Source organism: Temnothorax curvispinosus, unplaced genomic scaffold (genome assembly GCF_003070985.1).
Source record: "Temnothorax curvispinosus isolate PA1 unplaced genomic scaffold, ASM307098v1 QBEX01013447.1, whole genome shotgun sequence".
Classification (NCBI taxonomy): domain Eukaryota; kingdom Metazoa; phylum Arthropoda; class Insecta; order Hymenoptera; family Formicidae; genus Temnothorax; species Temnothorax curvispinosus.
In genome coordinates, this window is record NW_020223227.1 from 173,946 (window position 1) to 187,699 (window position 13,754).

At 35.3% G+C, this 13,754-nt stretch overlaps 1 protein-coding gene across 3 annotated transcripts in view; it reads right to left on the minus strand.

Moving 5' to 3' along the window:
• Positions 1-1,884: 1,884 nt before the first annotated feature.
• The window catches only part of LOC112463582 (cGMP-dependent protein kinase, isozyme 2 forms cD4/T1/T3A/T3B), a 38,746-nt gene continuing 26,876 nt past the window's right edge, over positions 1,885-13,754 (minus strand). For 2 of the 3 annotated variants that reach the window (XM_025030042.1, XM_025030043.1), the window contains 8 exons: positions 6,321-6,540; positions 5,605-5,668; positions 5,353-5,525; positions 4,988-5,134; positions 3,970-4,416; positions 3,490-3,789; positions 3,276-3,338; positions 1,885-3,202 (listed from right to left, as the gene is read on the minus strand). In XM_025030042.1, coding sequence (XP_024885810.1) covers positions 3,037-3,202; positions 3,276-3,338; positions 3,490-3,789; positions 3,970-4,416; positions 4,988-5,134; positions 5,353-5,525; positions 5,605-5,668; positions 6,321-6,540 — 1,580 coding nt within the window. In that variant the 3' untranslated portion in view covers positions 1,885-3,036. The remainder of the gene's footprint in view (positions 3,203-3,275; positions 3,339-3,489; positions 3,790-3,969; positions 4,417-4,987; positions 5,135-5,352; positions 5,526-5,604; positions 5,669-6,320; positions 6,541-13,754) is intronic. The other variant, XM_025030044.1, reaches the window with a different exon arrangement.

Below are 13,754 nucleotides of genomic sequence, written 5' to 3' on the forward strand. Positions count from 1 at the left end.
ACATTACTTGTTCATTTAATAAAGCTATTTTATTATTGATACATCAATGTCTCCGAAACATAAATTTTCTTTCACCATTCTTTCTTGTAAATTTCAACATCATTTTGTAATTGCTTTTTCGCCAGCCCGTTTTTGCTTTTTTCTATTTAAAGAACGCTGAAAAATGAATCTGACCACTATCTTGAGTTTTGACACGTATATAACAGCTCATCAATGACAGATAGTTCTGTATCAACAAACCTTTTGAAAACGTTATCACATGGTTTAACTTACAATTACTGGTGCTCTTGATAAAATGTCTTATCTCGGAGGATGTGTTTACATCGTCTAACAAAAATGTGTGCGCATGATAGACGATATTGTAAATAAAATGCGTAGGCGTTAGTTCATATTACACACTGGTCTTAACATGTGATTAGATCTCTTGTTCCGTGATTGAAGTTGTTTAATTTGTTCCCATTCATTCGAATTTAGTATTAAACCAAAACCAAGTGTCGTCGGCTTGACAAGCAGAATCAAATGTAAAGTTATTAAAATTATTTGATTCATTATTATCACCTTCAGTGGAAATGGAGTAATGTTTATCGATTGATCTAGCATGTTAAGACTTATTTTTTGTCTTGTGAGAGAAAATATTTCTTGTCTATTATATTTAACTAAATAGTTATGAGCACTCCATGCATTTTGTGATATTTTTTTACTTATTTACTGCCAAACCACGTCCGAGTATTAGATAACGTATCATTGCAAAGGTGATCTCCGAGAATTCTACAAGAGTAGTCATTGCAACATCAATAACAGGTTTGTTATTTTATGGTATTTTTGCAAATCTTTGAAATTAAACGTATTATTGAAAAGTTCTGACGTGAATGCAGGGGAGATTTTCGTATGACAGAAAAGTTATAACGATGGATGTTATTAAACCCAATTAGTGACGTGTAAACGTAATCTATAATTATTATAAAAAAATTAATTTAAATGTTTTTATTTGAATTAGAACCCGTTATTAACTAATGAGAGGATTATTAACACTTATAGTGACTGATATACGTATAACACAGAATAAATGAATATTGATATGAATATTGTCGTCAATTGATACTTATATTAGTAGGAAGGTCTGGGTTTGAATCTTAGATCAGGATATTTTTCGCAATTTTCTTATAAACTTATAAGATGTTTATTAGTATCATATAATATTAAATTGATCATTGATTTTATATCATATTACATTTTCAGCTTTAGCACAATCTATACGTTTCAAGACTGGGTAGTAATCGGCGTGTGGTTCAAAAACACATGAAGGCGAAATGTATAAAATTCATAAAACCATTATTAGGCATATAAACTCGCCTGATGACCGAAAACGTCATTATTTGTTTATTTTGATGATTAAGTTTGTTTCTTTTTCTTTGGTTACTGTCCGAGAATCGACTGTATTAAAACGTCTCGTATACAGATCAGCGTTGTAATTAGCATTATGTGACTACGTGATTTGTTATAATAAAGTTTATCTCTGTTAAATTCAATCCGAGACCGATACGAGTCTAAAGCACGGATAATACGCAATGAAGCGATTAAATTTTGAATTGAATTACATAGTTTGTCCATAGATAAATTAATTATTTCCCATTTGACTGATTTTATTCATTCATTTTATCTTCTTTTTTTTATTATCATATACACTTTTCTTTTCCATTATTATTAGTATAAATAGCGTTTTTTTTCTCTTTTGCGAATAATTACTTTTCAAACTTAAAAAATTTTTTTTCATCTAAAAAACAAAGAAAAAAATTTTTATATAATTGCACTTATGCTTTTCTTTTTCGCACGTTTTAAGAAAAATAATTTGTTACATAACTACTTAAGTGCTAGAGAAATAACGATATTAAATTTTCGTAATTTTATTAAAGTGTTAAAACATTGTTCATAGTATTTTCACCTTTCATTCGCCATTCTTCGAAATATGAGAACTTTATATGTATAGACAAAGTCAATAAACGCGTTTATGTATATCCGGTACAATTGGAGGTCTGGCTAAAAGAGAAAGAACCAGCCAAGTTAATTTTTTCAAATAATAAGATACAGTACGCCATATATTTGAATCTTATTCTCAAATATTTTGCTATATTATTTATAATATGAGATAACGCTTTTCGCAAGTATAATAAAATAATTATATAATTTCTTTCCTTCTTTTTATTATTTACTATTAGAAAAGTGACTAAATGATACAAGTCACTGAAAAAAACGAAATTGGTTGGTTCTTGGAGCCACACCTACAGTTGTTATTAATAAAACTTTGTTTATGTTCAAAAGGTAGCATTGGTTTATGTATATTGCATAATATACAATCCACATTTAAAATTTATATGATATTTATAATTCATTATTTACAATAGTCATGTTATTTATAATTAATTAAAATATAATTATTACAATAAACTCTAAAAAGTAAATCAAACAACAATGAACTTGCCATAAAAAATTTAACATCTGACCGATCGAGCTACATGCACATTCTGACAAGCTAAATGGATGGCAAGAGGTCCCTTGGACTTGAGCTGACTGTTTCTTGCGTGTGACCGCGTTTCTGAGCACAAGTATGACATGTATGAATTTACCTCTTCGAGGTAATAATGGCACTTGACACTTGCATACGTATCCTATTACAATGTGTAACACTGGAGAAGATATTTCTAGAGCCCGCTAGACGCGACATAAATACAAGATTCGCAGTACTAAAGCTTTCTTTTTAAATTTTTGCTAATATCATCCGAAATTCATAAAAATTCTAAATTTTATCACAGTGCAGTTTCCTTCGTTCGAATCACGATTATACTGCGAGATATGACAAAAAATGTAAAAATATGATAACATGCGACTGTAATCTGTATATCACGTAGTACGAGAGAAGTATAAATAAATGCAGGTGTCGCCAATTATCTCGTATGATCGAGAGATCGTTACGTCCTATTACAATTTCCTGCTAGTAAAAACGCGAATATTAAATAGAAGTCCCTTCAACTTTTTGGGTTAAAAGTCATTATCCCAACCGGAAATATCGTCGGGTGGCGGTGGATCGGAATCAGCTGGATAAGCGTCGAAATTCGCAGTGTCTGTAGAGCCTTGAACACGGGGTAGTATTGGGGGCTCCAGAGTCCTCGTTTTCAGACCTTCCCAATTAAAGCCATCGAACCATCTGTAATGGATTCATAAAAATAAATCGTTATGATATTTTTTTATATCCTTAAAATGCTAAGAAATATATTTACTTGTGTTTCTGTATTTCACTGATGCCGCCTCTTTGATATCCAAGACGTTCTGCCGGATTATCCCTGAAAGCACACAGAGCAATTTGTTTATTGTTCGAGAAATTTGAATGTTTAACATTCGTATTGCAGTCAACAAACATGTTGTTATGCTATAAATATTTACCCAAGAATATACATATATGAAATATTCTAATACGTAAAAGTCATAATTTACCTGCAAAGCTTTTTGATGAGCGCCATTGCGTTACGCGTGATGGATCTGGGAAATTCTATGGCGTCGATTCCTTTTAAGATAATGTTGTACGTCTTCATTGGATCAGCGCCGGTAAAAGGAGGCGTACCCGTAAGTAATTCGAACATGAGAACGCCAAGGGACCAATAATCGGCGCTTATGTCATGACCTTTATTTAGAATGACTTCCGGTGCCACGTATTCTGGTGTACCACAAAAAGTCCACGTCTTCCTTCCGTTATCCAACCGTTTGGCAAAACCGAAATCCACAAGTTTAACATATCTAAAAAAAAAAATAATACAATGAAATCTAAATCCATCTACTAAGTACTACGGAGCATCTGTTTTTCGATGTATTGAAAATAATAATATGAAAATAATATAATGTCTTAATATGTCTGTAAAAATTCCTTAATTTTTTTGAAATAATACATTATTATTACACAGATGAATGTATTCTTACCCTTGATTATCCAAAAGTAAGTTTTCCGGTTTAAGATCTCTATAGATGATGTTTCTGGAGTGCAGATAATCGAATGCTTCCACAACGCATGCAGTATAAAAGCGCGTAGTACCATCGTCGAAATGTCCCTTGTCCCTGAGAACGGTCCATAACTCGCCACCCAAGCAAGCTTCCATCAGCATGTAGAGGTACTTTCGATCTTTAAAAGTCTTGAATAGTTTGACTACAAAATCGCAATCCGCTTCGCTCATGATCCTCTTTTCTGACATAATGTGCTGTTGCTGTCGCGTCTCGACAATCTGAGCCTTCTTCATTTGCTTCAGAGCGAAGGATCGTGTGCTGTCTCCGGCAATTTGAACTAATTCAACTCTTCCGAAACCACCCACGCCGAGAGTCGCAATAGTCCGAAGGTCTTGTAACCGTACATCTCGGAATTCTTCGTTTAATCTAAAGAAATCGCAAGATTTGAATATACTTTTGATCAGTACGAATTAGTTCTGTTATAAAAAGTTAAATACATTTACAAATTACAAATAAGTTTATTCTCCTCGCTGCTTTTTTATTTAATTCAATTTACTGATAATATCGATAATTTTTTATCGACATTAACAGTAAACTGATATATCTATTTTTGTTTTTACATATCTATCTATTTTTATTTTTATTAATCAACTTACTTGGAATGTACAGTTTATTGTCCCATCCTAATGCTAAGCGTGGAACATAATTATGACATATAATAATGAGTATAATCTGTAGTATAGTATTCCTATAGAAGTTAAGAGGCCGAGTATCGGTAACAGCGTAAACCAGAGGGGCGAACCCCGAATTCCGGAGTATCAGGCAGTTCCGTACGGAGCCTCGATGTACGCGCTTCGGCCCGCGGCAATGTAATTGTTAACTCGATGAATAAACGATAACTATACTACATAATCTATATAGCTCAATCTATATCAATCCAGTTAATACTTATCTATATGATTCTAATTTTAATATAGTTAACAAAAGATATAGTCACCTCCTACGTTCCACCAACTCGTCCCTGTATCGCGTTCGAATTTCGTCCAAGGATGAGATTAATTGATTAAACGTTTCGCGGTCTATTACCAAACAGCTCACTCCTTCTGGATCATCAGCGATAATATTAGCCGTTCTGAGATCATCTCTATAACAGTGAAATAAATTAGCATATATTTGTGTTAATCTTGCTGAATTTATAGAGTGCAAATTTTTAATATTTTATTGAAAAACAATAGTATGAACTTGACACAAGCTAAATTTACTGCAACAAAAGACAGTACAAATGACATGGGATTTCAATTTTTTCACAATAAGGAAAACTATTACATAAAAGTTAAAAATAATAGCATTAATTATGCTCACCCTTGTAAAGCCTTTTCGCCGAAGAAGTCGCCCTTTCTTAAAGTTCTAATATACTTTTCCTCCGTTGTATCAGGCTGCTTTATTGTTACGCGTACTTGTCCCCTACTGATGATGAAGAATGTGTCCCCCCTGGCTCCTTGTCTTATTATATAATCCCCATTGTTGTAAAACGTCTGTGAATATGAAATAAATTACAATTATATAATCCAGATATAGCAAAAAATATGTTTTGCTAAGAGAATCAACTCGTACCTCCTCTAAAACGTCTGAAATTTTGATTAGAGTTTCCTCAGGCAGGTTTTTGAAAATTGGCACGCTGAAACGTAAAATCATGCGTCAATTTTGAAAGTATACAACGTCAAACTGTTTCAATTACAAATTTTTATTAGAAGATATTCTCTCATAATAGGTTACACACAAAGCTATCATTTCTCTTGACAAAAAATATTATAACTCCCAATCGTAGATATTATTTAAAATAATAATAATAATAATAATCTGGATAATGAAATATTGGTACATCACATTATTTGACTTAAATGCACAAAAAATATGTAAATTTATATGAATTTATCTCTTAGTGGCGCCTTATTAATCATTTGCGATAGTTTGGCTGTAAACTGAATCGTTAAGTAAACGTTGGATGATATCGTATTTTACTGTCTGTCGCATTAAAGTTATTACTATTTTTCGAAAGTTATCTTTCTCATCGGAAACGTGTGCAAAAGAATATAACTTTTATATAAATGTAGTTTAAAATTTTTATTTAAAGAATATTCAACTCTCAAAACATGAAAGGATATACTAAAATAATGACATAATTTTTGGAAAATTTAAACAATTTTATCAAATACAACAATGATCAGGTCAAAGTTCATCGGAATAAGAAAACATCCATTTACTCGGGGCAGCACTTGACGGCATTAGGTCGAAGTCCGTCAGGATAATAAAAAAGCATGCTGGTTTACCTCTTTAAGAAGTCCGTGTATTCGGCCTGCCTCGAGAGGCCGGTCCTCATCATAATGGTTTGGAAGCATTGCCGGTCGATGGCCCATAATTGGCAATCAGTCGCAGCAGTGATCGTCGCTGTCCTCTTGCAATTGTAAAGAATCGCGAGCTCACCCAGCACCTTACCGTGTTGCAAAGTGCTGAGATATTTGTCGTCCCTCGACACCTCGACCTTACCCTCTGGAAAAGAATTTCAATCAGGGATCAGAGATACAATCTCTTGTCATACGATGACTGTAGAATATTGTTGACACGCATTTGAAATCATTTAAATAACAAAGTTCACGCAGCATTCGTTTATCTCGAGATCGGAATTTAATATTACATTTGTCAATTTAATATATTACATTTATCATCTTAATTATATATCGTTTTATATCATATTTGTTCACATAGAAACGCCACTTAAACATCTCGATCGTTTCGACTTCATTCACGAGCAAAATTAAGTAATTATTATTAAAATTGCTCAAATTATTTGGCTTGTATAATTATTAAAGAAGACTAAGATTGTATTGCCCAGCTATCAAATATGTGCTATTCAGCAGACCGGAACAAAATTCTTGAACGGAAAAGTCGGCCATTTATCTCTCTCCAAAACCAGTATTAAAATTAATTAGTATCCTAAGAGCCAGTCGTCGAGTAACGATCGACGTGCTTGATGAAACTGGAAACTGGAAACCGACACGCAAAACGGTAGCTCTTATCAAGATATATCGGCGGGCTGTCTCACAAATATTCTAACTCGCGTACGTTTGATTTCTTTGCCATCTGGAACACGTTTCGGATATTAATAATCAATTTTTTACGTCGCGCAAATCCAGTGACATACTCCTTGTCGGTCCATTAACATTTCTAAATCGATCAAGTGACCGTCGTGTTACTTTTTCGAGCACGATCATTCGTGACATTTTTTTATCGAGAGGATTCAACGACTCCTTTAATAGAAGTTATTTCAGATAGCGTTAAGTCATCACGACAATCGTAGACTGCTGTGCAATTGCCGCTTCGAACGTTATCACGCTATATTCTCCGCTAACAACTTTCTAATTTACAGTTGACTATCGCTTCGAACTGTCTATTGTAAATGCTTCTCGTTTAAAAAAATATTATCTCGACATTTTTTCATCTTAGGATCCTCATTTTATTGTCAGGAATTTATCATTAAAATAGATATTAAAAGTAAAAATTCGACTATTTTTAATTTAACCATAATCGACACAAAAAATTCCTTTTAAAGATTAAAAGTCCTAACAGCATACTTAATTTTGATTACAATAAAACTTTTCCAACACGTCACATAGTTCTAATATAATGCCAAGATACACTAAAATAGCTCTTTTTGCAACTTTAACTGCAAATTTCTCAAAATCATGATAAGATAGAGCAATTTTGTAAAGGGAACCATATTCAGCGTCCAAAAAATTACGGAAGACGATTATTCTCATTCTTGTGCAGCTTTTTTGTTGAACAGTGTAACATTTTTTCTAATCTGCGTTGAAGAATATGAGATTTAATACCGTTATATCGTATTCTCACTTCAAGGTGAAATACTTGAATTACGCTTTTATAAGCGTAAATTACATTCTATAAATATAACTTTAATTGTTCGCGCGATCTAACATGAGTTTATGATACGATATCATGTATCGGTATCTTTCTTGCGGTGATCGCAAAGAAAATACGATTCTCTTTCAAAAGCAGCCTACGCGCTAATGAGTTGAATAAATCAAAGGAGGATCTAAGAGGATTACGCAAGTCAAAGTGGTCTTTTTTTTTGTCGCCGGTATCGTTCGTCGGTGCTCAATCGAGCTCGACATTCGACATTGCGACAGGACAGTCCACGGCCGCGTATTGTCCCGCGAGCGTTGCTTTCACTTCCTCGCCGCGCATAACGCCTAGTACGAGTCACACAAAAGACCGCGAACCGGTTCCGTTACCGATCGTGACTTGTGCGAGACGGATCATATCTTTCCCCATCGAAGTTAACCATCGAATTAAGCGGCGGCTATTAATAACCACGCGCGTATGTCCGCGTCGTCGGTATGCTCCTGACGACGACGACGACGCGGAGAATGCCCCGCGCGCGATGTCCTATTTGATTCCACGCATCCGCCAGCGGCAATTTCCCTTTGAGACAACGCGTCTCGGCGCGAGCATAGGCGAGGCGGTCCTGTAACATACGCGCGTTATGAATGAGTCACGAGGATACGGTTGGACCTCCGTATTCTTAACTCATCGAGAGACCGAGCGATTTTTCTACTCGCGCTATTTCCTCGCTACCGACAGCCGTACTGTCCGAAAACGCGTGAATTCTTTCCTTTGCACTACACACATCGAAATAAATCACTTTTATGGTATATGTTGTATTTTATAATATGTACGCGGAGAGAATTTTCTCTTAAAATTTACCCTGAAATCATGGTAGTTGTGGAACATGTACCACCAAGAATTTTATGCGAGCTATTCTGATTAATATCTACCATAATAAAAAATATTAATATCTATTACATTCAAATATAAAATATGTTTGATTAATTTTACTAAAATATATCTAGAAAATTTCAATAATTTTTCAAAATTTACCAATCTGCTTGGTAATTTTTACCACGTTGTTTGTAAAATGTCTTTTGTGTATTTTAAAAATTCCTTGGTTGCCAAGTTGTCCCAAGTTTGTAGTGACTTTAAGGATAAAATATAACAAAAAATTCTCTCCGTGATATATGTAGATCCCGATAGAATGCTCCTTTTTCGATTATCCTACATTAGTAAAGTGCACGTGCGATTCAGCACGTGTCTCGCGTTTTCCACGACAATGGATCTTGTGATAATAACAGTTATAATTGTCGATCTACAAACCGAGAAGAAAGTCTCCTCGGGAAACTTCGAAAAAGCATTTAATCGCTCGAAACGAGAAGGAAACCATTCTTATGGAAGTAGGTCAATATAACGCGTGCCTTTGTTACAGATTTCATTCTTGTTGGTACACATTTGCGAAGTTGCATGAATTTGCATATGCGATAAGAGCACATATAATAGAGGCTGATACGATCGCTTCTGTATTAACGACTGCGCGCCCTAAATTCACAACAATAGGCTTCAAGATGTGCGAACTCGCGTGTTACTTCGACGATGACTATCGCGAGGATACAATTGTCGGTTTAATTACGACTAAAACCCACTTTAAACGATCTATAATTACATTTAAATTGAACTACATACAATAACGTTTATTGATAAGTTTCGATATTACATCTGTTTTTTAAACGCGATTGTGCGACCGTTTAAAAAAGTAGACTAATATTTCTTCACTGAGAAAAAAATTTTTTAGATCCAAGAAAATATTTCTTTGAATAGTCCTAATAATTATTTAGAATTAGATATTTTTACATAATTTAAGTAAAGATATATAATTCTAAATAAGTAATAATTCTAAATAATTCTAGATATATAATTCTATATTAAGTAAATATGTTATTAGGACTATTCAAAGAAATATTTTCTTGGATCTAAAAATTTTTTTCTCAGTGTTTATCAATGTAGCGCAAAGTTACTATATAAAATTTAATAAGTAGGTATGGAAATGTAAGGAAATTGTATTACAAAATTGCTTGTGAAGAACGCGTAACTGTAAGAAAGCCTAGAAAACTTGGAAAATGTTGATAGTGCTCGCGTGCGCATATCGCCATTACAAACTTTGGAAAGTGGGCATAATTGCAATGCTAATGAAGAAACAACATGGGGATTTTGACGGTGAATTGCGTGCCGCGAAACGACTGTATAGATGGAGGATGCCAGTGGATTAGTCGCACATAGTTCAACAATCGGTTATGAAAGTTCCTTGCAATCACAAAATATGATACTAAATTAAATAATTAGAGGTAAAGATAATTAAGTAAGACTTACTAACGTCTAAATACGTGATATAATAGTAGTTAAATATCCCGCTAAAGAGTCAAATATTTTTAATATTTACTAATTCGTATATATATTCGTTTTCTTCACAAGATTACCGCTAAAAATGAATAAAAGCTCGGTACAAGCATTTCATTGTCATCCACGTCGCTCTAGAAGTTAAAAATAAAATAAAATAAAATCGACAAATAGCGACTCCCTCGTTAATGTCAGTTATCTTGCGTAAAAGTATAGTGCGGCAAGTAATGTCTCGTGTACGATTCGTACAATGAAAACCTTTCGATCCGACGACGCTACGAGAATAGAAACGTCCTGCACGTTTGAATACCGCCTCGAGAGCCGGAGCCGAACATCGGCAAAGTCATACTCCTCGGCCTCTGGCATGACTATTCCGTTTAATCTTCACGGATAACGTACGTCGGTATTCATAGCTATAGATAATTATGTAACTACGCTGCGAAAGTCGAGAGAGTTGTCCTTCGCGCTCGCCTTTATCACTTTCGCAAGAATAAAACCAGCCGGCCAATCGCTGCGAATAAGGAAAAAAAAAATTAATAAAACTCATGCGCATTCGCACGCCTGGAGCATCTCGCTTGTATCAAAACGCGGATGTTCCCGACGTGTCGTCATATCGTTTCACCAAAACAACTGATTATGCAAATCGTTTGTTTAGCAAATATCCAACGCTGCGCCGAGTACATTTTATAAGCCGCGAATCGCCGGTCTCGAATGACCACATCGCGATTAATCACTGTAAATCATTCTGTATCATCTCGTATTAATATTTATAATCTATATCAATGTCATGGTGTCAGCTATATATAAATCAAAATATCGAAAAAATTGCAATTGTTTCTGTAGGGAGAAAAATCTTCAAATTCTTCTTTTAAAATATCTTTACGCTTACTGGAATCTGGAATCTATATGAGTATAAGAGGTGACATAATCAATATTTAAAGATTAAGATTGTAAATATATCAGGTATCAGTGCAATTATAATAAAATTACAATAAAAATTATATACGCATGAAACATATATATATCCATAGTTATAATAAGATTCAAATAAAAGTTATATTATATGCATGAAATATATCCATATCAAATCTATCAGTCACGCAATAAAATCTGAAATGCGCAATTCTAGAGATATTTCATATAAAAGCGCAAAGACGAAACGGAAGAAAAAGGCGGCTCATCACGATTCGCTCGTATTATCTTCTCAACTGGTCTCCTATGGATGGGATCGCATAATTATGTAAAGTTTCGATTTCCGTACTTCGCGATGTGCTCGAATCATTGTTACGCTCGCAATCGTTGATGCTTCCAACCGGGGAACAAAGAAACTCACTCGATATACCTGACGCTAACAGACCTCGCGGGGGAGAGAGAACGAGAAAGGGGAAGGGAAGAGAGAGAGAGAGAGAGAGAGAGAGAGAGAGAGAGAGAGAGAGAGAGAGAGAGAGAGAGAGAGAGAAAGGGAGACGGACAACAGAAGAATCCTCATCGAGGTCCGAGTCCGGTTCGAGTCTGTATACATATACTGCACCGGTACCGGCTCGCGGCTGCCTTGTTCGCACAGAGCACCGCTGAATATATCCATGAGCCTTATATATACGTATATCTATATATATAACATGCGGTAGAAGGCCTAGCATGACGACATAACAGGACAAAGAGTTTACGCTTTACACACTATATCCCCTCGAGGTTTTACACGAAACCGGCGTAACCGAACTCCTGCTCACTTGCTCCGGTAGCTTCGGGCTCGCGTCCAAGCGTGATGAGACAGCGATCAGGGAGTTTGGTGGAAAAAAATGTGATGAGCGCGTGAAATTCATTTTTATCGGAAATAAATCGATTTTACAAGACGACTTTACCTACGCGAAACGTCCACGAGAAAGCGTCAATTTGATTTACGGTTTTTATCTCCCAGGATGTGGGTGTGGGCCGAAGAAAAATAAAAGAATCGCTAAAAAAATATGATTTAAGAGAAAGTGAAGGATTCGCCGTGCAGGAGAAACAACGCGGACCAGTTTTGGGTCCGTTTTATGAAACTCTCAGAAATTATCCTTCACTTTCGTCAATCAGTGTTTCATGAATGAAAGGAAACTTTTGACACAAGAGTTGGTGAAACGAGTTTCCAGGTATCGGTCTCAACCTGCGATTAGTACTTGCGGAGACAGACAGATCCTGTCACCGTATACAGCAACGAGGGTCAATATGAACGTCACAGCGAGACCCTCGAACCATTGCATTGGCCGAGCGCTGATTACCTCATTGTTGCTACTGAACTGCGAGTAAAAGTCACGGTTTTTTGCGTAAAAGGCGCGCGAAACAGGATGTCGAATTGGGACACTCGCGATTGCGGAAATCGACTAGCAGTCAGTTGTTGAACATTCAGCTACTACCGGTCGTTGCTTTGGTAAGTATCCTATTTATTTTCCATCTTTCTATCCCTCCTGAAACTCCCGAAAAAGCTGCCGACCAACGAGCAAACGGATATATTGTTTAAGCGAAAAGGAGTTCAATGTTGAATTAAATAGATACGGTTAATTAAATCGTACGCAACACAATTCGAACTTGATGTGTGTACCTCGACATTGCACAAATTTTCAATCGAGATATAATCATACCTACATAAAAATTTGTGACTCAAGAAAGCATCGTCGTTAGAAATTCTCGCATTTTATGACTTTAATGGTTAACTTAATAAGACACAAGATGGTTTATTTCTGTGGTTAGACAATCAGGCCTGTACGTATATAGATGACGATATTTCATTGTACTTTATTACACGACAGTTATAATTTTAATTAGCGGAAGCGACGCTCGCGGTCAGTACGGTCCTCGGAGTATCGCCAACACTTGAGACCTATATGCATGGTCGTTGTTGTGAGTCACGATGACGCTTTGACAAAAATAAATCGCAGGATCTAGACATTCTAGACGATCTTACATGGTGATTAAAAGGCTACGCTGACGATGTAGAATAACGGATTTAATAAGATGACAACGTTCAGATCACGATTTCATACGTAACAATCTGTAATAAATGTTCTCGCGTGCGTGTGTCAAGCGCGGTTTTAATTTTTCATTCAAGGTATTAGCTTATCATTGAAAGGTGCGCGAGAGTCGCAATTATATCCGGCCTCAATTTATCTATCGCCTTTCAAGATTCCAATTACCACGCGTCCAATAATTATCGTTGATAAAACACTAAAGAATCGTCGTCAATCTGATCGATGATTTATCATGTAGGATATAGTTAAGTGTAGTAATTAATTGGAAAATTAAGATTATTAAAACATGGTAAATTCCTGTCTGTGAATGAGCAGTGCGTGATACAGATGTACTGCGCGTTCGCGTGAATAAAAGATTAGAGAGAAAGTGGTCAATTAGAATCGCCTTACACCAAACGTTGGTTGAATAAATGCACCCGCTCGGTGTTTACTCGAAAACTTGAATTCGACGACAAA